At 40.9% G+C, this 27,932-nt stretch overlaps 1 protein-coding gene and 3 pseudogenes across 2 annotated transcripts in view; 1 reads left to right on the top strand and 3 right to left on the bottom strand.

Moving 5' to 3' along the window:
* LOC111332000 (uncharacterized) overlaps positions 1-27,932 on the bottom strand; it is a 40,695-nt gene that overhangs the window by 1,700 nt on the left and 11,063 nt on the right. Inside the window, exons 4-6 of one of the 2 annotated variants that reach the window (XM_088730872.1) lie at positions 12,945-13,022; positions 12,269-12,373; positions 283-347 (exon numbers count right to left, since the gene is read on the bottom strand). In XM_088730872.1, the coding sequence (XP_088586998.1) occupies positions 283-347; positions 12,269-12,373; positions 12,945-13,022 (248 nt within the window). Of the gene's footprint in view, positions 1-278; positions 348-12,268; positions 12,374-12,944; positions 13,023-27,932 lie in introns of both variants that reach the window. The other variant, XM_022937253.2, reaches the window with a different exon arrangement.
* Positions 7,595-8,632, bottom strand: LOC148724355 (uncharacterized; annotated as a pseudogene).
* LOC148724354 (uncharacterized) lies at positions 8,757-10,137 on the bottom strand (annotated as a pseudogene).
* LOC148724353 (uncharacterized) lies at positions 24,830-25,841 on the top strand (annotated as a pseudogene).

Here is a 27,932-nt window from a genome sequence, read left to right as displayed (position 1 = left end):
ACCAACACTCAAGGTCTTAAAATAATTTAGAAGAATTTGCTACCTCTCTATAACATCAGGAAATGGTTAGATATTCTAGTCTTCTCGGATAGGGACGAATAAATGGAGGTCCCGTCTCCTGCAGGGTTGGGGGTAGGAGACGTTAATTTCCCACACACGAGATTGCTGTGTGATGGATTTCCTACCCTAGGGTAGGATAGGTGGGTTTATACATTAAGTGTAAAGCGCTTGTTGATCTGTCATTGTAAATAGCACTCTATAAGAAATAAATTACTTACGTACTACATCTGGTACTACTTTCTCCCTTGCTGGTTGGCCTCTTCGTTGAGATTTTGCGTCCTCATTTTCTACCACAGATAGATATAGGGACTGATCAGAGACGATAAAAAAGTAACAAAAACTGACATTCTTCAAATTGCTTTTTTATTAAAGCTTAAAACAAGTGTGTTTCTTTTCAAATTCAAATATCGCTTCCAAGACCAAAACGACGAGATTGAGGATAACGATAATAAGATTGCCTATCACAATAACCAGATTCTCTTTCATATTGCTCCCCAACTGATTTTTTCTTGGTTCATAAGAGAAGCACTCATTATGAGGAAAACATGCAACTGGCGAACAACAGCAGTTAGGTACTAATAAGATTTCAGAACTCGGGCGAAAATTTCACTGAGATTCTAGCGACTTTGTAAATTGACCGAGTGAAAATCGGAAAATGAGGCACATGGTCGAAAAATTGAAAACCTTAATTTTTTTCCCACAGACACCTTATAGTGAATCTAGATAGTGGCAAGGTTTTCTTTGCCAAACTTGCTTCTTTATTCTTGAAAATTCACGAAAACTGAAAGGAGCGTCGGTGGCCGTAAAATGGCGGAAATCAGTGCCCTAGGTAGAGGCAAATGAACTTTCTTCAAGAAAAGTGCAAAAGAAGGCAAGCTCATATCAATTTTATGAATTTGTAAAGGAGAGATGGAGGTATGGTTTAAGTCTAAAATGGGACCATTTTATTTAATTTGAAGCACACGGAACACTTTTGAAAATCACCAATATTTCAAAATCTAAATATCGTATTTCGTGGCAAATTTTCAGTTATCATTTTCGCCATGCGGTATAACTCAGAATCGGGTCAGGTTAAGCTCGTGATAAGTGGAAATAGCGTTGTTCTCGAGATTATAAAAATCAGTTTGGAGCTTTTCATTTCCGCGCGGAAAACCAGGCTGAACTTTGCGAAAATCGCAAGAAGAAGAAAAACTTTATTTAAGTGTCTATGTTTTTAGCTATAAGCTAATGGGGGACACTAAAAAATTTAAAAGTCAAATACATGTACATATGTAGATGATAGTTATTTACAGTAGATAATTAAAAAAATTATAAAGTTATTTAGTTAAGTTTTAGATTTCAACGAGAGTTGAAGGGTCGACTTTTCCTATGTTTTTCTTGAACGAATTTAGAGTTTCCATCGTTCTTAGGTGTCTTGGTAACTTCGACCAGATGAGAGGTCCCATATATTCAATAGAATTCCAACCAAATCTTACAGTTTCGAATCTTGGCAGTTCAAAGTCACTGTTCCGTAAATTATATGGAGTGTTCTTTATATCAAATAAGTCAGAAATATTCTCAGGTACGAGACTGTGCTTACTTTAAACATCAAAGTGGCAATGTCTTGTAGGCGCCGATTGTTCAACGTCGGTAGTTTGGCGCGACTTAGCAGTTCTTGAGATAGAATAAATATATTTTACTTAGCAGTTCTTGATAGGACGCTGATCTAGTTTTGTACACTGCCCTAAGTGCTCGCTCCTGAATCCGCCCAAGCCTTCTCCGATCCGATGCATTACAAAAGTGCCATACTAAATGACAGTAGGTCAGATGGGGCAGAATTGAAGACCTGTAGAGTGATAGTTTAGCATTACAGGGTATCAAATTGCGTAGCCGCACTAGGACCCCTACTTTTGACTGGCCTTAGAACATAGATCACTGATATGACTACTAAAACTCAATTTTTCATCGATTTGAACTCCTAAAAGCCGTATTTCCCCATTCTCTTATTAGTATGACCATCAGCAGAAAAATTTTGATTATCGTTGTCTTTGTCAACATTTCTCGGGTTGATCGTTAATAGCTGGAACTTTTCTGGGTTGGTTGAGAGATAGTTGTTCTTGTACCAGGATAGAGCTTTCTCTCCATGTATCTTGATACTTTGCGCGACAACGTCATGCTTCTTCCCCGTGACACATCTGATGGTCGTCGGCATACAGGCTCAAATTAGTATTATTTATATGAAATGACATATCATTTTGAAACAAATTCCACAGAAGGGGGCCAAAGGACGAGCCTTGCGGGCAGCCAAGCACCATCCTTTTCCAGTCACTTGTCACTCCTTTTATTTTCACTCTATTGAGCCTATTGTCAAAGTATGATCTAAGAAGGTTGAGAGAATTTTGTCCATTGCCATAGGCCTCGAGTTTCTTTACGATTAGAGAATGGCTAAGAGAGTCAATGACTTTACTCAAGTCAGTAGACAGTATGTACACCAGTTCCTTTCTGTCAACAGCTGATTTCCAGTCTTCCACGAGTCTAAGTAGAGTGGTCTGACAGCTATGATGTCTTCTACAAGCTGTCATTCTCTGATAGAGAGTTGGATCATAGTGCCCGGTGATTTGCTTACTGAGCATATGCTCAAATGTCTTATTTACGGTAACAAGGGACGTGATGGGACCATAGTTCTTCGCCAGTTGTCTGTCACCTTTTTCAAACACTGGCGTCCACTCTCCCATTTTCCACGCACAAGGCCATTGCCCCAGCTCGATACAGCTGTTGTAGAGAGTCATTAGCGATGGGGCAATTCCACAGGCCACGTTCTTAAGGAGTTTAGGAGGTGCTCCGGGGTCCCACCCACAGGACTTATTGGGGTTGATATTTTCAAGCGCCTTTTGCACTTGATCCTTGCTGACGCGATTGAACTCGAAGTGCGTTCCTTGGTATGCTTCTCTTAGAGCTTTAACGCTTCCATGGTTGTCATGGTTCTCTTCTGTGATGCAAATAGCATTGTCTCCTACAATGCTAACAGCAGCTGTGGTGAAATAGTTCACTAATTGCTCAGTCACCTCGCATTGATCTTCTTCAATGATGCCCTCTTCTGTTTTCAAACTGATTAAGGTGGACTCCTTAGTTTTGCTATTAATACATGGCCTAAAGGCGTTGTAAAACTCCCTTGGCTTGGATTTCAGCTCCTCTGACTTGGCGAACCAGTATTCCATGATAGCCTTCCTCCGTTCGCGTGTGGCAATATTCCTGTACTTTCTTTTAAGTTCCATGTTCTCTGGCGTTCGGTTCTTTGCAAACAGTATGGCGTGTTTCCTCTTGTTCCTTATCGCCTTTTTCTAAGTTGGGGTCATGTAGGGTACGTCCTTTTCACGCACACGTTTTATTTTGATAGGGGCGTGTGCGTTCACTGTGCACTCAAAGAGGGCGGTAAAAATACTCGTACTTATCATCTACATCAGTGAATATTTCACCTACATGCCACGGTGCTTCTAGAAGTTCGTGGTTGAGCTGTTGAAAATCAGTGTTTCTCGTCTGCCTGTAGGTAGTTACCTTCGTTCTGTGCTTATGAACTTTCTCTTTCATTTCTCCGTATACCATACAGTGATCACTTAGTCCTGGATCGTACGTTCCACTTTTTACAAAAAGTTCTGGGGTATTTGTGAGCAGAACATCGAGAAGCGTTTGTGAGTGAACTGATATTCTTGTTGGTTTTGTTATCAAGCACTCCAAGTAGTTAATTTCTTGAAGATCAGTTAGAATCTTTCCCTCAGCACTGTCAGGTCGTAACCTGTCCATGTTTAAATCACCAACATTGACGATTGTTTGTTTTTGAAAACATAGCCACTGAGAGATGTCGTTGATTTCTTCCTCTACATTTTGAAGGTATTTGTCCTCCGATGGTATTTTTCTGCCTTTCCTAGACGGTCTAGGCGGCCTATAGATATATCACGGCATATTCTAAATAGACACCCTGTGGTTAACTATAAAATTCCAAGCACATTTTAGGACAATAAGCTAGCCTTGCATAGCTAACGGGACAGATTGGTTTTTATCACTCCTCCTTTTGTTTCAAATTCTCATCCATTTCCCACGACGAAATTGTTTACAATATCATATTCCGTAAGCCAGTGGAGGGCGTCTGTTTTACTTGGCATATTCGAACACACTTAAGTTTTAAGAAAGTTCTAAGGTACAATTGAGCTTCATTGTGGACTTGAAATGAGGAAATTCAATCATTTATACCAGTAGGTCAAATGTTCTTTGCCGAAGACGTTAAAGACGGGAATCAATCCGATACTCTTGTAGATGTAACATACTCGAGCGTTTGTCTTTGTCACGCAAGGCTGAAATTATTTCAATCACATTTTCTTCTTCCCCTCTTGCGGTTTTTCGGACCCGAAAATCATGGATGATAATATGTCAATAACAGTTGTTCACTATATGATAAAGAATATGTTACCTTGGAAGAGTATTTCCCAGAAAAGCAGATATAACTGTAGATGGACTCACCCCCACCCGTTGAAAACACCCTTTGAAAGTTTTTTTAATTGGAAATAATTAAACCCAGTAATGAGTGAATGAAGACACTGTGGTTGGGGTTTTTTCAGAGATTATTAAACAGATAGCATCGTTAGACGAGGGGATACTAAAAGTATGCAAGAAAAAATGATGAGTCGATCAATTGAAACTTCAACATCACTTCCCTTCAGGGATTTTAACTTTTGAAGATTCGTTCTCGCACCCCTTGGCCAAAATGATGTTCAAATTTCCTGCCAAAGTGCCAGATTTTTCGGTCTTAGTTTGCCTTCTGGGATCGCGGTTGAAGCGCTGCGCTTCGTAGGACTATAATAATTGTGACGTTCAAATCGCAGCTGCCGAGGGAGCCACTGACATTGTTTATGATATTTATCAGCCATGTATATAAGGCTCTAGATTCGCCATTCACTTTTCTCTTTTCTGTATAGTTTTAGATATGCTTTTACTTATCAGATTATTAGACTTTGAATCTGTTCAGATTTGACTCCATTATTTATAGTTTTCTAGACGCTTTGATATTAAAAAAAAGGAGTAGATGTGAGCCGAAAGTGGGTTATTTTGGATGGTTTTTTTACGCTGTCAATATTTTGTTTTGTAGAGGATTTCAGTGGGCCTTGTGAACCATTAGCTATAAAACGGCAAAAAAAACTAGCCGATAGGCGTAAAAATTGACAACATTTTACCGTCAGTCTTAAAAAATGTTAACCGTAAAAAATTTACCATTAGTGGTATGAAATGGCCAAAGTTTCAACCGTTAGCCGTAAAAGCCATCTTCCCATGGATACCCTCATTTAATTGTCACATCAGTTGTAAAAGAAAAGATCAGCGACCGTGATTATCTGTTTATTCACCAGCAATTGATTTGACCATTCGAGCTTCAAATCCTAAACCTTGTTGACTATATTCTGTGCCATTCGCTTTAAAGTGCCGCCATTTTAAAAGATAAACCAGCAGTATTCTCTTGGGAAGACTTGACCCTTCCCGTTCAAATTCCCTACCCCACCTTGGTAAGGTTCAAAGGACGACAGTCAAAAGCCCATGGGTTGCTCCAGATGTGAAGCTGCGAATTAACCGGTATGTAACGCCACTGACACCGATTCAACTGAATGTCAAAATCTAAAAAAAGAATGTCAATAGTACGCTAAGCAAAAATTGTTTGATTGAGTTAACAGCTACACCTACTCCATGAAAAAATAGACAAACTTGTGATCATGAGTATCTTACCTCTTTCTCTATAATGAATTTCGAGCAGAAAAGCGCAAGCACGAGGTTAAAAAGGTTCCAAGGGCATGTATTTTCAAACAAAGAAACTCCAATGAAAATACCTCGAGCTTGAGGGTTAGAACAACTTACTGAATGGCAGGACAGTCTGAAGGCAAATTCAAGCGTTCTCATTAGTTCTTATTTGCTCGGAAGTTTGCCATACGGGCCGTTTCTACGGAAACGATCATAAGCAATGTATTTGTGTTCGCGAGAGTCGGAAAATTAAAAATTGACAAAAATGTTTTCACGAGCACCATATAATAAAAACTGAGTGACATCGCTTGCTCGAACTGTATCGCTGCGTTCGTTCCGTACTGCCACGATTTCGGGCTAATAATCCTCAGTAAGGTCCTTGCGCAAGGTTAGTAAGAAGTTATTCCTTGTGGCAACTGCCATTTGTGTTCCTGAGCACAGCCAACGTAATAAAGAGGGCTGCCGCATGAAATTTTTGCAAGCAAAACGACAAATTTAAAGAAAATCTTGAACGACTTGCGATGCCATTTTGGCAGCTTCACTAGACCGCCGCTGTCCAACATTTTGGAAAACTTCCTCGAAATTACAATTTTTAAAAAAGAAAACCTGAAAAAAGGGTTAGCTAGAGAATTGCTCCAAAAATGCCTTGTTAATTCTACGATCAACCTAGCACGTTATTCCTTTAGCATGGCTGGATAAACCTTCTGGAATGCTCTGCATCTTTGTCACCCTCTCCTTCATTCGATGCCTCAAAAACAGTGATTCCCAGAACAGGTGATCTAGTCCGATTGCTGGAGGGTGTGTTAAGAATTGGCCTCAACATCGGTATTGCTTACAGCCTTTAGGTGTTCAGAAATGACTTCAAGGCACGACATTACTGAAGTAACATTAGCTGAAGTATTAAAAGCATAACCGTTTTCTCGATATAATTGTTTTAGTTTGCGAACAGTTTCCAGCCCAACCAACGCCTGAAAAGATTGATATCTATTTCCTTCAGTTTAGTAACTAAGGCCCCATTTATATGGTCTCGGGTACCCGAGACAATCCTCCCCCGGAGGGAGAGCGTTTATTTGAAATTTGACATCTTCCAATCCTGGCTCGGTCAGGCCGAATTATATATTCGCCAGAGTGGCGTACGACAGAAAAAGAGTAGCTGTAATACGCACGTGCTATGGTTATAGCGTGCGCACGCATTTTCTGTTCAAGTCGTCTCGTTTCGGTTGGGCGAGACAAGGTGTTTAAATGAGGAAAGGTTGTCCCACCTGCAGGGTTACCCTACCTACCGAGGTGAGACAGCTGCCCCCCCCCCCTCCCCCGAGTTCTCTCCCCTACCCTAAGACGAGTTCACGACTTCATGTAAACCAGTAAACGGGCGGCTGAATTTTTCAAAGAATTAAGTGAATAGTTGGCTCGCCCTGGGTAACTCGGGTGGAGGGTTGTCTCGAGACCATTTAAATGGAGCCTAAAGCTCTCAATTTGGGAAAAACTTCCTTAACTCAGCTATGATTCTTTGTTAATTTGTATTAGTGATTCCAAATAACACACAGTTCACTATACACTCAACGTGAGTTCTAGTTCACCTTGGTATTCTTCTATTAACAAATTTTAAAACTTTGTAAATATATGAAACCACAACCAAAGGTGTTATTATGACAATGTTTTAGTTAGAACAAACTGTTAACATGCAAAAGGTTAAAACCATGAAACAAAACATCTTCCCTTTATAACAAACAGTCGATCTCCCCCTCTTTTTTCCTAGCCCACGGTTTTTGTAAAATTATACAACACCAAAGTAGGAACTACTGAAAGCCAAGTCATAAAGGTTGAACAGAAACTAGTCACCTGGAAGCTGTTTGGAGTAGCTTGAGATGGGTAGATTGAGAACATTTATGCATGTATTGGCAGTGGGCATAAACGCATCACCACATTCAATGAAATTGATTTCTGGTGATAAAACAAATCCTAGTGTAGGTTCTTCATCTGTTCCACACACAAACTGCAGCACATGACCAAGGTTAAGGGTGTTATTTCCTGACACTCTCCTTCCAGCAGCAACTTCTTTAATGTAACGAATAAATGCAGCATATACTTCCTTCTGGTATTTTCCTGCATTTGAACCTTCCTCACTGAGTTTAGGAGTAAGAAGATTAGCAAGCTTCTCCACACTGAGAGCACTTGCCTCACTTGGAATGAAGAGATACATGAAAGTGGGTAGTTTCATCAACAGCTGGAGAACACCAACTTTACGAAACCCTCTCATGAGATTTCTTACACATGATGATGATGAGTGGCCATTTGCTAGTTCTTTAAGAATGTTTCCAGGGAAGAATTGAGGAATTTTACCATTCTAAAGAACACTGAGCCCCATTACAATGCCAGCTGGCTTGTATTTTTCAGACAAATCTTCTCGTAACACTCCACCTTCAAAAAGTTGTTTTTAATCTCAATCAGCATCAATCGAAAAAACTCCTTCCTAGGGCCTCCAAAGTCCCTTGCAGCCTCGCCAATAAAGTTCACTTCCAATGGTAACCTGAAGTTACTTATTGTGCTTATTTCCTCAAATCCCAATTCCAGTAAATTCTCTCTGTCAACCAGAATAAAATTGGTTTCCCCTTCAATTTCAATTGATACATCTGCTGTCTCCAATGGTCTACCATTTAGAATCTTCCTTTGAGCATACTTTAGTATTTCAACAGGGTTTTGCACAACATTTACACAGTAATTTATGATCTCTTGGGTGATTATATCCATTTCTGTAAACTCCTTATCTTCAGTAAGGTCAATAGTTTCCCTCTTGTCAACTGAATAGCACAATATGCTCGCTTCTTATAGCGTTCATTATTACATACAATGAAAACGTGGAAAGAAAGACAGAAATTTAACATAATGTAATCGCCTAGTGTTGTTTGAATATTATACTTAAAAAGCTAATAGATTTTTTAACAGTCTAATGTTCTTTTAAAATTGTTCAGTGCATCATCTGGACTAAAAAAAGTTGGAAATGAACATCTAAATTGCAGAGTGTTAAAGTGCCACTGAAACGAAATTTTCGTATCTGTGATTTTTGCATGGTAATAAAGTTTGAACATTACTAACAAGCGCTGTGAGTTTTTTTTGGTCCAATGGAGTGCGGAAAGCTTTCTTCTAGCCCTTTGAACTCGGTTAGTCGAGCCCAAAATTGGCGGCCATCTTGGCGCGGCCAAAACAGCGTCGTGACGTCACTGGTTGTATACATCTCAGAATTCCGAGTAAACCCCATGTGAGCATGGAGTGCGGCGAAAATGTTGAGAAGCCCCCAAAAAAATACTTGGGCAAGTACTGTGTTGCTGGTGAGCCCGGAAATGTAAGTTGTACTAATAACTCCAGAACAGAGGGCATATCGATGCATATGTGTCCTCCTAATGATGTAGCTTGCGAGAAATGGGCTCGCTTCGTGCGAAGACATCGGACAAAGCGGCAGCCATCGAAAATATCAGTACTGTGTTCCGTGCATTTCGAATTGTCAAACTTTAAGCAGCAACTCGATCTAAATCTCGGGGAAGGCTCTAGCTTCCTTTTAAACAAAGCGATGGTTAAAGAAGGATGCTTTGCCAACCAAAGATGGTGTACAGGAGCAAGAAAATGCCTTGTCCTCGCGTGAGCAAAGAATGGTAAGTATGTGCTTACAAAAGGTGTGAAATTCCGCTTGGCATTTGGACGAGGAATGAATACGCAGTTTGTTGCTTTAAGAACAGTACGGTTTGTTAATGGAGAAAAAGCGGGATGGTTCAAAATGCATTCCGCATCGAGACCGATAAATGTAAACTTCCCTCTGGAGTATTTCGTAACAGCAACTAACTTCACGCGCCCCAGCTAAGCGTGTAACACTGCAATTTCCTCACGTACACCTGTAAACAGAAATGTTTAGACTTCAGCCTGAAGGTTCAATCGAAAAATAAAAAATCACAGCTATGAGCTCTCACCAATTGTCTAAAGGAACTTGTCCTTCCAAACATTGTTCCAAAACGGAGAGCAAAATACCGTATTCGTATTCTTCTTCATCTTCGCCGCCGCCATTGTTATCGCCGTCTTCACTAGAAGCCAAGGGCTCGCCTTGGTACGGGGCAAAATCGCCATTAAATGCATAGTGATCTTCTCCATCACTGCCGGCACACGTATTCCCTCCCTTCGGAAGAAGATTCACCCGTTGAGGGCTCGTTTTCAGACATTATGGCGGACCGTATAATTACAAACAATGCGAAAGAAAAGACCCACGCTAGCAAGGTAAATACAACCAGTGATCTCAGCAATCGTTTTCATTCGTTCCCAGGGCCCGGACATATTTTGAAGCCGAAATGCGGTTTTCAACACTAAAAAAGACAAACTTTTCCTTTTTTCTGGCGAAAACAAATTAGCCAACGATAATCAGCGTGTTTCAAACCACTAAATTATGAAAAAATCTCAGATAGGAAAATTTCGTTTCAGTGACACTTTAAGTAATCCCATAAGAGAATAGTTTTGTTTAAAAAAAATTGAAGCATTCCACTTAACACTATCCCCTTATGTGATTACTTCGATGTTTATTTCAATTTTTTTTAGTTCTGATGATGAACTGAACAAATTCGAAAACGTTTGTCTGTTAAAAAATCTATTAGCCTTTTATTTATAATAATAAAGCAAAAGCATGAACAAATCAAAATGTAAATTTGAGGATCAGTTAGTCCCATTTTGAGCTACATGTATAGTACATTGTTGTTTCAATAATTACATGTATATCGCGCTCTAATAATGCCAGACAGATTTGATGATTGTAATAATTTCAAAAAAAAACTAACACAATACCAATGCAGCTATTAAAACGAAAGACAATACAATAGAATTAACTACTACCTTACAATATTATCTGCAGTAGTCTTATCAGCATCATGAAGTATAGCACTTGGGTCATCTTCTTTTTCTGACTTCTTTTCATCAAATTCGAAAGGGCTTTTATCAAACTCGGAGTCATCAAAGTCATCAGCAAATAAACGAACATAGACGGTGGTGGTGGATGCAATAGATTTCAACAGTATGCTGCCATCAATGTTTACTCCATTCGCTAACCGAGGCTTGATAAGTGTCCCATAACAGTTCTTTACAAACTCAAAATCGATATCCTTATCTGGGAATTGTGCTTTTACTTTGCTGTACAAAGTATTATCATTCCACGTTTTGTCAATCGCAAAACCTAAAATGACTCAATTTTTTCTTTCCAGTTGCAGCTTTTCTTCTCTTGCTTGTGGTGTTTTTTCAGTGTTTGCCCCGACAATTACAATATCTTTGATCGCACAATCCCCTGTTACAGTACGATTTGCTCTTCCAATATTACGGGATGACGATGCAACATTCTGGGGAGCATTGGTTGCGTTGCCCGATAGAGTTGGGAAACGAGAACGAAGCTCGCTGAGAACATTGCTAGGTCTACTTCCAGCTTGCCCTGGAGATTGGTTATCGGTACCAGAAGAAGATGATTGTCTGGCTGATGTATTTAATAGAGAATTAATCTATCGGATAGCGTTTAATGCTATATTAGCTATTCTCGTTTCTCTACTTGAAGAAGACATATTCCAAGATGGCGGCGACGGCAGCCCGTTTTGGCGGGAACTTACCCTTGACCCATACCTCTCTCCACAATGACCGCAATGCATCATGGATCCATAAAAATAAGCACACAATCCCCAAAATTTTTGAGTACCATGGAAAAAAATTTATACTATCATGATACAAAAAAAAATATGTACATATACATTAAAAAAATTTTGAATTTGTAATTTTTTCTTGCATGATACACAAAAAATCAGATACTAATGCAAACAAGAAAGCGACACAGATGCACTAAAACATGATAGTAGCATTAAAAAACAGTCCAGCCAATAGCATTTATTTAGAGTGTAATTTTGACCAGTATGGGCCTTCATAAGATCTTGGCTCGTTCGGCCAAACATAACAGGAAAAAGACAGAAAGTATCAGCATTTTATGAACGTCCCAAGCCCTCACGGCCTGGGATGTTGATAAGTAGAAATAGAAATGGAATACTTCACAGAAAGTATCCTGATCAGAGAAAGTTTTTAAAGACTACATTAACTCACTACATGAACTCACGGAAGGACGTAAATACTGGTTAAGTAGTCGTGAAAGGCAATTATAAGATAAGTATGAATCAAAACGAAGTGGCTGAGACTCTTGCCACTTTTTCAAAAACCTTGGTGCAAACAGCTGTGGTGCGCAGGCATCTAGTAATATCATAAAAATTATGCTATTTATCATGAATGACGACACATTGAGAATACGTAAGAGGATTTCTAGAGCACTAATCTTTCATCGTACCATCAATCCCGTGACCCTACCCAGAAATACCTGCGTCAACACAATTCTGATTTGCTATTTAGACGAAAGATAAGGCCCCAAAATGTGAAAAATATGCTGTCCTACCTTGCAAAACAGTTTTAGGCTTGTCGGAGGAAGAGCAACTTAACTGAGTATCTATAATCCCACTTGCTGGTTGGGTTGTCGCTTGAGATGTCTCAGAACTTTGCTCTATGATATAGAGACAGAATTGCAAATAGATATAGAATACTTTATGGAACATGATGAGAATTGCGTCATCCTTCATGCAAATTATGAGCTGATAAAATTTGTTGCGCTTATGTTTGACGCTCAAAATGAATGTTTTCCTTCCTCAGAATTTCGAAAATCTTGTTCATAACCCTCAATTTGCTGATGTTGAAGTTTTCCCGAGTCGAAACCGCATTAAATATAAAGAATGAAGTTCACTATTAAGTACAAGATTAGTTTTGCTGTGAAAAAGAGATGTATATGCATTATTGACCACGCCTGAGGTCTAGATGACTGGATATTAGCCGAGTTCTTTAGAAGAGAAGTGATTAACTAAAACTCGATAGTGTAGGACGATCTTGGAACATTTGAAGTTTGTTTGTGAGATGGTCACTGGTCACTCATGTCACTCCATCACACACATACACATGTAGTTTGCTTCCCTTCAAGCCAAACAAATACAGGCGTACACTAGCTTTTCATACAAACAGCAAACAAAAGGAAATGCCAGCCCTCCTCAAAATCATAAATCGTAATATATAATCATCTGTACCTATTCGAGAAGCTTGTTTTCGTACTTCTTTGTCCCTTGCTGGTTGGCCTCTTGCTTGAGATTTTGCATCCTCATTTTCTACCACAGATAGATATATGGACTGATTAGAGACGATAATAAAACTAACAATCTTCAAATTGCTTTTTCCTTGAAACTGAAAACAAGTGTGTCTCTTTTCAAATTCAAATAGCGCATGCAAGACCAAAACGACGAGATTAACGATAACGATAATAAGATTGACTATCACAATAACCAAATTCTCTTTCATATTGCTCCCCAACTGAATTTTTCTAGGTTCATAAGTGAAGCACTCATTATGAGGAAAACACGCAACTGGTGAACAACAGCAGTTAGGTAACAATAAGATTACTGAGCTCAGGCGAAAATTTTACAAATAAGAGTACAGAGCTCGGGCGAAATTTTTACAGCAATTCTAGCGACTTTGTGAACTGATATATGACATATATACAACAAGTTAAAAGGCCTCGAGCCAACTGTGACGCCGCGCCAGAAGGATCCAAAAGGATTCACAGTCCAAACCTCGATAAATAATAGGAAAAATATTGTAGTACACGAGGACGGACAACTTCGAGCTAAGAAAGACATATACTCAAATAAAAAGTCTAAGAAAGTTTAATAAAAACGTTTCGGTCCGAAACCTTCATCAGTTTAATAGAATGACTTACAAATTCCTTAAATTCATTTATATTTAAATAAGCCTATTTCTCTTATATATATATATATATATATATATATATATATATATATATATATATATATATAACTGCAGACAGTACTGTTTCGGCCTTCTGGGCCTCATCAGTGCAGTGCTAATGCTAGGATGGGGGAGAACCGAGACGGTCACCCCAAACGACCCAACCTTTGTGGTATCGTCTAAGCCATGCCAGAGTGCTCAAACTAGTGTAAACCAGCGAGCATGCGCTTATATATATAAGCTAATGGACTACTCAAGTTACACACATATGGATTTTAGCGCAGCCTGTTTCGTAGACCAACAAAAGTTGATCCACTCATCAGTCAAACTCCATAAACACTGAGGCATCGTGACGGTTAACTCTAACTCAGCAACGTGATCACATGACATTGTTTAAAAAATTCAAATCTTGAAAACCGTGCGCGCGCCGATAATAGCGTTAAGAATACTTGAGAATATATTTGCGCCGATGTCTACAATTGGATATTATTTCACTTTGCTTGTTTAAAGAGGCTTTATGAGGATAAGACAAGATAAAAAATTTCTCAGTGAGGCATAAATTGCAACTTTTTGTGGCATTGGAATATCCTCTAGCCCTAGTAATAATTTTCCATGAAATCGAATAATCTTCCCTCTTCTCCCTGAGTTTCCACAGGTACTTGCTGAACTCTTTGTCATTTCGCCGTCTCTCGTGGTTGAACGACATTCGGTGGTTGCGCCATCTAGTCTTAAAATCTGTTGCTGTGAGGCCAACGTACGCTTCAGTTTCTTCCTCGGAAGGGACTGTGACTGTGGCCAATTCTCGAAAATATTAACCAGAAAGTTGTGAATGCAACAGGCGTTAATCAATGGAAGAACACATCCTATGTGCTGCAGTGGTTCAAGAATTTACCAAATAAATGCGAATCTGCTTTCATTAGTTTCAATGTTGTAGAATTCTACCCCTTGATAACGGAAAATCTACTCGGACGTGCCCTCGACTTCGCGTTTAACTACATGAACATCTCCCCAGATGATCGCCAAATCGTCCTACTATCTAAGGAATCACTACTATTTAGCAATGAGACCCCATGGCTGAAGAAAAATTTGAATGGCCTTTTCGACGTCACCATGGGATGTTCTGATGGAGCGGAGACATGTGAACTAGTCGGCTGCTACCTCCTATCACAGCTTGCAACTATACCAGAAATATACCAGAATTATATATATATATATAACTGCAGACAGGGCGCACACTGTTTCGACGCATGTGGGTCTCGTCAGTGCAATGCAGACTGGGCCAAGCTCTGGAATAAACCATTGCCTGGGCGCTACACTTGTGGGACCAAGTGCAGGCATGTTGCTATGCGAGAGTGCTCAAATCACAACTAAGGTGATGAGCTTCGCCTTATATATATATGACAACTGATGAAGGTCTCGGACCGAAACGTTTTTATTAAACTTTCTTAGACTTTTTATTTGAGTATATGTCTTTCCTAGCTCGAAGTCGTCCGTCCTCGTGTACTACAATATTTTTCCTATTATTTATCGAGGTTTGGACTGTGAATCCTTTTGGATCCTTCTGGCGCGGCGTCACTGTTGGCTCGAGGCCTTTTAGCTTGTTATATATATATATATATATATATATATATATATATATATATATATATATATATATATACTGCTAGAGGAAGGCGAACGCTCCAGCCGGTACTGTTCTGCACAAAAGTTCTCTCTTTTGGACTCTCTAAAGTTCTGGAATATATCGTTGACCCTGATCAAACTTGCTCTGAGCCCGGACGAAAAATTACTTCAAACTTACATTTACTTAGCAATATCTTAGATTACATCGCCCGCACAAATGAAACCGGCATTCTGCTCAGTTTAGATCAAGAGACAGCCTTCGATCGCGTTAATCGCACCTTTCTGCAAAGCCTCTTACCCCGTTTTGGTTTTGACCCGTCTTTTTGTTTTTGATCAACAGTTTATATAATGGCGCCAATATGCGTATTATTGTTAATGAATGGTTAACCGATGCGATTCCTTTGTCTCGTGGGGTGAGACAGAGGGATTCCCTGTCTCCCCTGCTCTATGTTTTGTGCGTTGAAACTCTCGCATGCAAAATCCGAAATAATCCTGAGATCGAAGGCTTTCTCCGCTAGGGCGCACATGGTCTCTGCTATAAATTTGGAAATTATGCTGAGGATACGACCTGTATGGTGAAATCTTATCGCTCTTTACAAGTACTATTCAACATGATTGATATTTACAAGCGTGACTCTGGGGCACGCCTTAATCTCACGAAAACGGAGGCCATGTGGTTGGGGGCGAGGAGTACGCGCGACGACCAACCACTTGGCCTCAAATGGATGACAAAAATTAAAATTTTAGGTGTTTTTTTCGGCCGCGATACTGAATTAGATAACTGGCAGCCAAAACTAGAGAAATTAGAAAAACATCGAAATTTATGGAAATCCCGCTCTCTTTCTCTTGTCGGCCGATCACTCATTGTTAACACCCTCGGAATTAGCTAGCTCCTATATCTCTCTACAGTTTTGTGTGTCCCGAAATGGATAATTTCTAAGGTGAACGCTTTAATCTGGCCATTTGTCTGGGATTGTCGAGTTGAAACGGTTAGCCGAGCGTCCTGCCATTAATCTCTTAGCAGTGGCGGTCTCGGCATTTTGAACTTCCAGATCAAAGGTAAATCTCTTAAATTAGCCTCAGTAATCTCCAATCTAGATGAGATAGATAGATAGATAGATAGTTTATTATCAAAAACCTTGCAGCCACAGGCTGAATTACGTTTGATTTACAATAAAATATATACTACAAAAAATACAAAGAGAACGAATCAAAATCCTTTTATTTGGCCAGATATTTCAAAATCAAAAATGAGATAATCAAAAATGAGAACGAATCAAAATCCTTTTATTTGGCCAGATATTTTCTAGGCTCTAGGCTTGCCTCCTGTCGCTCGGGGTGGAGCTCTCCTCGAGATAACTCCACCCCGAGTGCATAGATCTTGACGCTCTATTATGAGAATGTTCTCTCGCCTCTCACCACTCTACGTGGGATTCTCTCCTGCACGGAGTGGTGCGATTTTGAATTTTCTTCCAAGAAATGTTATCGAACTCTCTTGAAGGAAAACTCCACATCTCCAATTCTTCATCGCCTTTGGACTCCCTTCCTTCCGATTGACTTTGATCTTGGTAAATTTTGGAATTTAGTGCGAGATGACTTTTCTGAAAATTATAAGAACGACATACTCTGGAAAATTGTACTTCGCGTTATTAAGGTCCGCGATTCTCTGAAGAGTTGGGGATATATCGACTCAGATAAGAGCGCCTTCTGTTCCCGTAAAGAAACTATAGATCACTGTTTCCTTAATTGCTTCCGTGTGAAATCTGTATGGACCCACTTTTCACCTATTATCTCCACTATGCTTAGAACTAGCTTTCTCCCATCCTGTACCTATGTTTTCTTTTTTCGTTGGACATCCGCTAGTCCAAAAGAGAATCGTATTGCCCGCTTTCTAATTAAGACAATTCTGTACAGCATCTGAAAAATTTCGAAATAAATCTACCTTCCACAATGGGAATGACTCCTCTGAGGGTATAACTCTCTATGCTCTCAGCGAGATCAAAAACAGAATTGGGTGCGACTACTTCCGACTCTCGTTATCTAACATTAGAAACGCTTGGGAGTTCCCATCAATCTGTACAATTGATGGCGACTCCTATAGAATACTTTTGTAATTAGATTACCTTAAGCTTTAGTTAACATTTGATTAAATCAACTTGGAACTATTTACAACTTAGAATTAGCATTAAACAATCCTAGAGTTACATTAATAGTACTCTACGTTAGATCTAACCATACCAATATTATAGATTAAGCTTATATTAATATTAAACCTAACTATTTTGGAATTATTTATAACCTTAAATTTATATTAGTACTATTTAATACTCGCATATATTTAAGAACTCTTTAACTTTGCAACTTTGGACTGTTTATTATTAATTAGTTGGGGCCAAGCCCACGTGCGTTAGCACTTTTATTTTGTAACTTAGGTGGTTTGTTATGAATAAACCCTTTTCAAAACTTAAAAAAGGTTTTCAAGATTTGAATTTTTTAAACAATGTCATGTGATCACGTTGCTGAGTTAGAGTTAACCGTCACGATGCCTCAGTGTGTATGGAGTTTGACTGATGAGTGGATCAACTTTTGTTGGTCTACGAAACAGGCTCTATTAAAATCCATCTGTGCGTAACTTGAGTAGTCCATTTCCTTCATTGTCGAGCACTGCCCTGGATCCTACGTTGCCTATTTCGCTTATATATATATAAGGCACCCTTCGGCTTGAATAAGCGCCGGGATTTTCACTCCGAAAAAAGAATAAACTATAATTAATGCGGATAATTTTTTTCAAATTGGGCGGGCAGTCAGCGTTAATTGGGAATTTTAGTACAATTCTCGCCTTTCAAGTCAACGCTGGTTCCTTTACATTTTCAGTGGATTCGACAATTTTCCAATTTTTTTTATAGTGATAATTTTTCGCGTAGTAATTACTGTGTTTGTTTATATGTGTCATCATGCCCTATATAAATCTATTTAAGGAATTTTTAAGTCATTGTATTACAACTGATGAAGGTCTCGGACCGAAACGTTTTTTATTAAACTTTTTAGACTTTTTATTGAGTATATGTCTTCCTTCGCTCGAAGTTGTCCGTCCTCGTGTGCCACACTACTTCTCCTACCATTTATCGAGGTTTGGACTGTGAATCATTTTGGATCCTTCTGGCGCGGCGTCACTGTTGGCTCGAGGCCTTTTAACTTGTTATTAACTTGCGCATGCTCGCTGGTTTACTCTAGTTTGAGCACTCTGGTATGGCTTAGACGATACCACAAAGGTTGGGTCGTTTGGGGTGACCGTCTCGGTTCTCCCCCATCCTAGCATTAGCACTGCACTGATGAGGCCCAGAAGGCCGAAACAGTACTGTCTGCAGTTAGTTATATATATATATATATATATATATATATATATATAAGTGCGAGGATAGAGCCTACCTTTGCATAAAGTGCTCAATACAGCGTTAGCAGAGCTGGGTATACATTAGTTGAAGAATCAAAGAGGACGCATCGATTCTCTGTTACTCTGAGTTTCGCGCCGAAGCGCTCGTCAGACAGAACTTTATTCAATAAAGAAGATACCGTCTTCTATATAGCAGTTAGTTAATTTGCTGGTGGGATGAAATAAATAAATATATATTATGTGGGGGGCTACTATTGGCGGCTTGTGAAATCTGTGAAATTTGATAATTAAAATTTATTCTCGTGTCGGCATTTAGAAATAAGTTCTGTTCTTTTGTTTAATAAAGACGGCTTCTTAGCTCTAATTAGGTAAAGATTCTCCGTGAGGCACAAGTGGCACCGCTTGCTTGTGTTGTGGTAGGCCAGGGCGGTCGCTAAAATACTCCAGTTAATTGTGAAGTTGGTGTTGCTGTCTTTGAGTCAAGAGATACTTTGATAGTTCCGTGCTGCTTGATTAGTTTCTGTTTCGGAAAGAAAGTTTGTGCTGTGTGTAGCGTTGTTTAAAGGTTCCTTCCGTTAGTCCAATGTAATTCTTTCCGGTTATGTCATTTTCAGTTGTTACGTTGGCGTTGTAGACGATGCTTGAAGTGAGGCAGTTGTTTTTCAGAGGGCAGTCATTTTTTTCCTGCAGTTACAATTGTTTTCTGTGGGGGGTGTCTTGCTTGTCTCAAGGATTTTCCTGTTGTGTTTCTTAAAAATGGTTTGCAGGTTGTCAGTGCAGCTACAGCTAACTTTTACGCTGTTTTTGTTGAAAATGTTGTTGTACCGGAGATTTTTTGGAAAATGCTTGCTGACGAGGTTCTGCCGATGTTTGTTTGCACGTTCATACTGTAGAGCGGATTAAACCAAATTATGTTTCTTTGTCTGCTCTTGCGGTTGTGAGTTTCAGGCCTCTTGCGTTCGGTGTAGGTTAGCTTGTCGTCGTGTCCGCTTTGGTTGAGTGCACTTTCGTAGTGTGGTTTGGTTTTGTTGAAGAGTTCTTTCCTTAAGGAGATGTGGGAGATTCGTCGGCCGATTGCTGCAGGTATATGTTTTACTATAGTTGGTGGGTGGTTGGAATTGGTGTTGATGTAAAGGGTTTCGTTGTTGGGCTTTCTGTATGGATAGTAGCTTCCGTCAGGTTTAGGGTGACGTCGAGGAAGTTGAAGATTTTGAGGTTTGAGCTTATGGAGATGTTTCTTCAATTCACGTGTAATGTCCTTTCTGGTCCGTTTGCGTTTCTTAGAAGCACCAGTCCGTCGTCCCTGTAGAGTCCTACGTTGTTATTGCCGTATTTTTCGCCGAGGTTATTCAGAAGGAAAAGCCCGATAAGCTCTCAAACTTCTGCTCCGTCGAAGCTGCCCATGGTGACGTCAAACATGCTGCTTTGGGGTCCTTTTGGTCTAGGTGGTTTCATTGTCGAATAAAGGCGATTTCCGGCAATCCATGATTATTTCGATGTCTTTGTCGCTGATTGTAGTGTAATTCTTGGCAAAAGAAATTGCTTTAGAGAGAAGGGATTCTGTGATGGATGGGTAGAAGCTGTCGATGTTGAACGAGGCGAACGAATGCTTCTGCAGAGAGAACGGATTCTGTGATGGATGGATAGAAGGTAGTGTCACAGAAGGTAGTGTCGACTGCAACCACATGCGCGCGCAATATACTACACGCGCTATCGTAACGTTACGTTCCTTAACAGGAATTTCCTGACATGTCTGCAACATGATGTCAGCTCATTTTTCTTGTTTAAGCTCGCCATTTGCGGTTTACAAATGATTTAATATTTCTCCCACAAACACAAATTGCATCTGTTAGCTACATTGGAATAAGAACTAGCTTGTTTCACCTTGCGCCACTCAATATTAAACTTAGTGTTCTTGTCCTTAAGACTCCATATATATTTACTAAGTTCAGTAGCATGCCTGTAATGTTCGTTTCGGAATCTCCTTTTTTCGGAATTTCCGGAAATTCCTGTTACAGAACGTAACGCTATGATGGCGCGTGTAGTATATTGCGCGCACATGTACACATTGTTCTGCCTTTTAAATTTCGGTGGATTGTAACCGTTATTTCTGGCAGTTGCCTGACGATTGCTTCGCGAGAGGCATGAAACTCAGAGTTGCAGTAAAAGTTCAAGTAGCCTAGATCTTGAAGTATAATTATCCACAGCTCTAGCCCTGCCATCGAGCACTTTTTAGTAGATGATGATCTCTATCCGCTATTTTGGTTATATATATAGATAGTATGGCATACGAGGACGGACAACTTCGAGCAAAGGAAGACATATATTCACTAAAAAATCTAAAAAGTTTAATAAGCGACGTTTCGGTCCAAGACCTTTATCAGTTGAAATACAATAACTTACAATCTCCTTAAATAGGTTTACAAGGAGGGTGTGATGACATTTATCAACAAAAACAGTAATTACTACGCGAAAGTTTATCACAATCTACAAAATTATCACAATCTACAAAATTATCGCAATCTACGAGAAAAACAAACAGAAATTAAAAAATTGTCGAATCTACTGAAAGTGTTAAAGTGCCCCTGAGACGAAAACTGACAGTTTTATTTTGGCCTAAATTGTTTACACAATGTTGAATTGGGTCAAGTTAAGACCCTTTTTGCAATTAAAAGCTCAAAACAAATCTTCGATGACCAATTTTTACCGCTTCAAAGTCGTCCAAAAATCGTTCGCTATTGCTGAAAACATGTTCCAGCCGAGCTCGCAAAAACGCCATCATGACGTCAAAGGCTCAACAAACTTATGCTTTGCTTTGTCACAACTCTCTTTGTTCGCTGCACAGGGAATCACACATATTACTTTTTTGAGAACTGTTTCGTTGTCAGTCGGGAAATGTCGACTTTTTCAGAAGATGAATTGTCCCAGAAATCATCTGAAGCTTCTGTCGATAGTTTTGCGCCGACAAACGATTAATTTTTGCCATGCGAATAAAGATAAACACAGAACGGCACGGACTCCCCATGTGGCTTTTGTGGTCGCATCGCTTTATCGCCTTCGAACTGTATTTTTGCTTGTCGTAAGGGATTTTCCATTTTTGTAAGAAATGATCGGGCTATTAGTAAAAATAGTTTTCGGCAATAGCTAATTGTGTATCCGAAGGCGGATATTGAGAGTTTGTGAAAGCCATTTCTAAGTCATCAATGCGTTCTCCCCGATGCATTTGGTCAATGATCTCATTAACCCTTTCCTACGTGTTTTTTACTATCGATGCTTTGAGAGGTTTGAAGTGAACTCTGTTGCTGAGTTGCACTTTAGCCTCTTTTGTTTTTTCAGTCTTATTCATGATGACTTTTGTTGTGTTGCTTCAGTGATGTTTAAAGCAGAGTTTGTTTCAACTTTTTTTTAGAGCCGTGACCTCATTGCGTTACAAAGTATCTTTTGGCTCAGACGGCAGTCTCCAAGTAGCGTTATGACAATTTTCCAAGTAGCTCTGAAGGGCGACAGAAGACTGAACCAGTTGCATTCAGTTTGATATGAAACAGAAGTGGTTCTTTGTTTTGTCCGTAAAAGGTGTAACGGAGGCGCATTCGTCTTGCGAATAAATCTCGCAAAAGTTGGCCTGATTTTAAATTCGTTTGTCACGGGCGTTGGGATGAATTTGAGACCCTTTGATAGCACGCTGACTTGCCTGTGAGATGGTTGATAGTTTGACAGGTTTTTAAGGAAATTTTCATTTTCTCGGTTTTCTGGCTGCAAGCCTACATTTTAAAGTGTTTTTACGCTCTGTCGGAGACTTCGTAATTTGAGTAGAACAGATGTTTAGTTTCTTAAGTAACACCAGTGATTGAGGTAACCTTGAACAAACTTTGACTGATTATCACTTAGCAACGACCAATGAGAGATCCGATTAGACGTTCTATTACGTGATATTCCCATATATAACACTAGGACCCCACCTTTTCGAGAGTTTTTTTTACACATCCGTTGTAAGACGAAGGAGAGAGTTTCTGAATTAAACGCTTTGCTTTAACACACGTCGAGTCTACTGTACGAGAGTATTAATAGGTCAAAAAACCCCTCGTAAACGGGGCAAGGTTTACGAAACGTGGCACCTCCGACGGGACGCTTTCTGAAGATCAATAGGATCAGAGTTTGAGTATAATTACGTCCTGAGTTTTCCGAACGAGATGGAGGCAACCGAAGCGAACATGAGAATCAGAGTCAAACAACTGGAGATGACAGGGACGAGGACCAATGCCGTCTTGGGAGGGAAAGGAAGCAAAGCGATCGAGAGACACCTTTCTACTTTAAAGCACCTTTCCCGTGAGATTAATCGCATGCGACTAGACGTAGAGGCGTTGAAATTGGCAAAAGAAGAAGATGCCACAGGCATACAAGAATGGAACGCAGAGCTCGATGCTAAGCTAGAAAAGGCAGACACCGAGGTCGAAAAGGTGACAACATGGCTAGACGAACGCCAAAAGGAGAAAGAAGTTCACGCGCAAGAACAGAAACTGCAGTTTGAGGCAAAACTGCATCAAACCAAGCTGGAAATGCAAGGAGAACTTCAAGAGACTCAAGCAAATCAACACCCTCACCAAGTCCAGACGTTAGGTAACATCCAAGCCAAATTACCGAAGTTAACGATAACCAAGTCTGTCGGCTCCTTCATGGACTGGCCGAGATTCTGGGGGCAATTTTCAGAAACCATTGATAAGACGAGCGTAGCAGCGATAACGAAATTTACGTATCTGCGTGAACTGTTAGATTCTAAAGTTAGAAGAACGATAGAAGCATTACCCTTCACGCATGAGGGCTACAACCGCGCGAAGAGCGTCTTACAAGAGAGATACGGGAAGGAATGGGAGATCGTAAAGGCATACACGAGAGAAATCCTAGAACTTACTCCCACCCAGCAATCACAAGAAAATAAGCGAATTTAGCGAAAGGCTAACTTACTGCGTGCAAGCTCTGGAAACACTCAGGAAACTTGAACAGGTCAATGGGGCAGTGTTGATGACACTTGACAAGTTGCCATTTATCCGGGGAGATCTCGTGCGAACCGATCCACTCTGGGAAAGCTGGGATTTTGTAAAACTCTTGGAGGCTATTCGGTTGTGGGTGAGAAGAAACCCAGTAGAGGCAGTGGGCCGAACAGAGCGCGAGCACGAAGCATCCACGAAACGGTCTACACGCACGACCACAGTTTATCATACGCGACGCGAAGATCTGAGACCCCACAAGTGTGTGTATTGTGGCGAAGATCACCGACCGATTGAATGCACAAAGGTCACGAGCCTGTCAGATCGCCGATAAATTTTAATTGACAAGCGATTGTGTTTCAATTGTACACACGGAAACCACCGCGCATCAAATTGTCCCAGCAGATCCGATTGTCAACGCTGTCACAAGCGCCATCACACGTCGATCTGCGACGCAGCACACCCCACTGGCAGCGTTAAAAACTCGATGACATCTACAAGAGGGGTTGCCTTGAAGACAAACCAAATTGGAGAGGGTCTGTTTCCTGTTATCGTGGTGGAAGTCAACGGAACAAAATGCCGAGCATTAGTCGATTCTGGAGCGGGTAGTCCGTACATATCGGCAAAGTTGATAGATCTTCTCCGCTTGAAGCCCATTTCCACTCAAACAAGGTCAATTGACATGCTGATGTCAACCAAGGTCGCAACACTAGAAGAATACGACTTAAGCTTCAAATCTGTCGACCACCAATTTACGCTTCCTGTGAAAGCAACCAAAGTAAACAAATCGGAACTGTTGTCAATTGACAATCCCAATTATCACGAACTTATCGGCAAAAACCCGCATCTGAGAGGCGTTTACGTTCACGACGACGACACGAAAGCTAGACTTCCAGCACACGTAGTCCTTGGTAGCGGCGAGTACGCCAGGATTAAAACCGAAACAAAACGTGAGTCGGGCAGGAAAACACACCCATCGCAGAGCTCACAAAATTTGGATAGTTTATCATGTCACCTGGTAAAGAATTCGAAAGGAAGGCAAACCATCCACCGCTCCCCTCGAACAAAGAGGGCAGTCTCAAAAGGCTTCACAGTCTAAACAGGAAACTACAGCGCGAACGCCTGACCGAAGAATACGGTGCAATTATTCAAGAACAGTTAGCTGAAGGAGTGGTTGAGAAAGCACCCCTAGTCGCGCAGTCAAAGGAATTTTACATTCCACACAAGAGCGTGGTACGCAAGACAGCCGAAACTACGAAGATGAGAACCGTCTACGACGCCTCTGCACGAGAAACGCCCGATTCACCTTCCTTGAATGACTGCCTGCACCCAGGTCCCGTGTTACAAAATAGGCTTTGGGACATACTTATCCAACAGAGAGGTTACCCAGTGGTCTTTGCGGGTGACATAAAGAGAGCCTTTCTGCAAATACGGATCCATAAAAGCGAGAGAGATGCACTTCGGTTCCCCTGGCGACCGAGCCCATTGTCAGAGATAGAAACCTACCGATTCACGCGAGTATTGTTTGGACTTGCCCCCTCGCCGTTCTTGTTGGGAGGCGTTCTTGAATGCCATTTAGACGCATGGGCCAAGAAATACCCGGAAGAAAGCGAACGTCTCCGTCGAAGCTTCTACGTGGACGATCTTCTGTCAGGCGGACAGAATGTGCCACAGGGTAGGTTGCGTAAGGAAGTAGCGAAGGAGATAATGACTGATGCCTCGTTTGTACTTCACAAGTGGCATTCCAACGAGCCTCAGTTGGAAGACAGACCGCAAAGCACACCTCACGAAGAGCAGTCCTACGCCAAACAACAGCTACAAGCCCAGTCAAGCGAGTCAGAACTTTTAGGGGTCAAGTGGAACAAGGAGGACGACACGATTGCAGTACAATTCCCGGAGACAAGTGACAAGCCGACTAAACGAGGAGTATTAGCAAAACTGGCCAAGGTTTACGACCCCCTCGGACTTGCCTCACCAACCACACTGCAAGAAAGCAAATCTTTCGCGAGATTTGTGATTCTAAAGCTTTGTGGGATTCAAACATCCCAGATGTTCTCCGCATGCAGTTCCAAAGGTGGGAAGAGTCTCTGCCAGCGGAGGTGACTACATCAAGGCCCATGGCACCCTATCACGAGGCGATTGATGGTCTTGAGCTCCATGCGCCCCCTCAGCTATGTTGAAGACAACTTGGAATTACCTACCCTGACACCAGCCTCCTTTCTATCTCAGCGTTCCTCCCAACTTCCTGAAGGACCAGCCTGGCAGATCCACGACAAGGATTTGCGTAGAAGAGCCAAATTTCTGAAATCCTGCAAGGATCAGCACTGGAACAGGTGGCAACGCGAGTACTTAACTGCCTTGAGAGAGCGCCACAACTTGGTCCACAAGACAGCCAAGTACCAGGTAAGAGTTAGGGAGGCCGTAATTGTACGATCTGACAGCAAAAATCGAGGCAAGTGGCCTCTAGCCATGTTCGAGGCAACTTACCCAGGCCCGGACGGCCACACGAGGGATTTTCAGCCGAGAAGGAGTAACGGAGTTATTCAGCGACCAGTCTAACACTTATATCATTTGGAGTTGCAGAGTGAGCCCAGGGTCACCCAGCCAGCAGTCTTGGAACAGCAGTGGAACCCACGCGCCGCCGCGTTCCGACCGAGGAGAGCAGCAGCGAGCACAGCCGCAGCAAGAACTAGGCAGATTGCCGAGGGAGAAGAGAGCGAGTAATGGTTAATAAGTGACTGATTTGGAACAATTTCTAAAGACTTCTTAATTTCGGAAATGCTCGTCGAGGCACAGTCTCCGTTATTGCGTGCACCTTCATATTCAAAGCTGCACGGGGAGTGTGTCGGAGACTTCGTAATTTGAGTAGAACAGATGTTTAGTTTCTTAATTAACACCAGTGATTGAGGTAACCTTGAACGAACTTTGATTGACTATCACTTAGCAACGACCAATGAGAGATCCGATTAGACGTTCTACTACGTGATATCCCCATATATAACACTAGGGCCCCACCTTTTCGAGAGTTTTTTGACACATCCGTTGTAAGACGAAGGAGAGAGTTTTGGATTAAACGCTTTGTTTTAACACACGTCGAGTCTACTGTACGAGAATATTAATAGGTCAAAAAAAAACCCTCGTAAAAGGGGCAAAGTTTACGAAACGCTCTGTGTCTTAAGCCGTTTGTTCTGCTTTCGCTGATATTAAAGCCAAGTTTTTTTACAATCAGAGCACACAATTACAAGTTTTCATCTCTTTTGTATAAAAGTGAGCTCTTTGAGGTCAGAAATCTCAATCCTCAACTCGGCTATTTTATCATTCTTACTTACAATGTTCACCGAGTACTTTTCCTTGTGTGAGGTATTCTGCCAGAGAGTTGTTAAAGGTGGATATTGATCAGCTCATATGTAAAGGTCACAAAATCCGTGGAGGTTCGTATACTTCGCTTTCCGGTGTCGAGATCGCCCTGAGGACAGTTTTTCTTGTCCCTTCTCTTCTTGAACGGTAGGCACTGAACCCGACAGAATTCCTTGTCTTGATCCTTCAAAGTACACAGACCTCTCGAAACAGTCGTCCGAGAAGTGTTCGGAGTAGATCACAAATATTTCTGTAGGATTGAAGTTTACTCGGCGAGGTCGCACAAATCGCATCCGTTTTTCCCGCTCTGATCTATTTACAAGGCTCCGATGCAGAGAAATACCTGCAGCATGGTCTGCACGGTTACTTCAGCTTTGAATTGCGCATCGATGCCCGGTCATTTTCGTTTATGTTGGGATTCCAGTCTAATAAACTATCACAAGGTAGTTGGAATCTTAACGTTGAATAGAACGAATAACTTACGGTACAAGCTAATCCCAACACGAGGTAAGACTGACTTCATTGGCTAACTCGAATCACTTCACAACAAGCGATTGCGTGACAATAACGTTACAGTTTAGTTTTTGTACGAATAGAGTAAAGTACTCTATTATGTTTGCTTGACATTTTGCCATGTGAGATTTTCGCGTTCAGCCTTTGACGTCACTTCCTCTGAGTCCTGCGATCAACTTCCGGAACATGATCAAATAATGGCGGACGCGAAATCGTGAATCTAACGGCTCGAAAAAAGATATTTCTGGTGATCGGTCTAAACTGAAATTTGGCGGTGTAGGTGAGGGAGAAACACTGAACACGAAAATGGAATAAAATAATGTACGAAAATTTTGATCTCAGTGGCACTCTAAGGAATCAGCGTTGAATTAAGGCGAGAATTGTACCAAAACTGAGACCGG

The sequence above is a fragment of the Stylophora pistillata genome, chromosome 8 (assembly GCF_964205215.1).
Source record: "Stylophora pistillata chromosome 8, jaStyPist1.2, whole genome shotgun sequence".
Classification (NCBI taxonomy): Eukaryota; Metazoa; Cnidaria; class Anthozoa; order Scleractinia; family Pocilloporidae; genus Stylophora; species Stylophora pistillata.
This window is presented reverse-complemented; position numbering and strand designations above follow the sequence as displayed.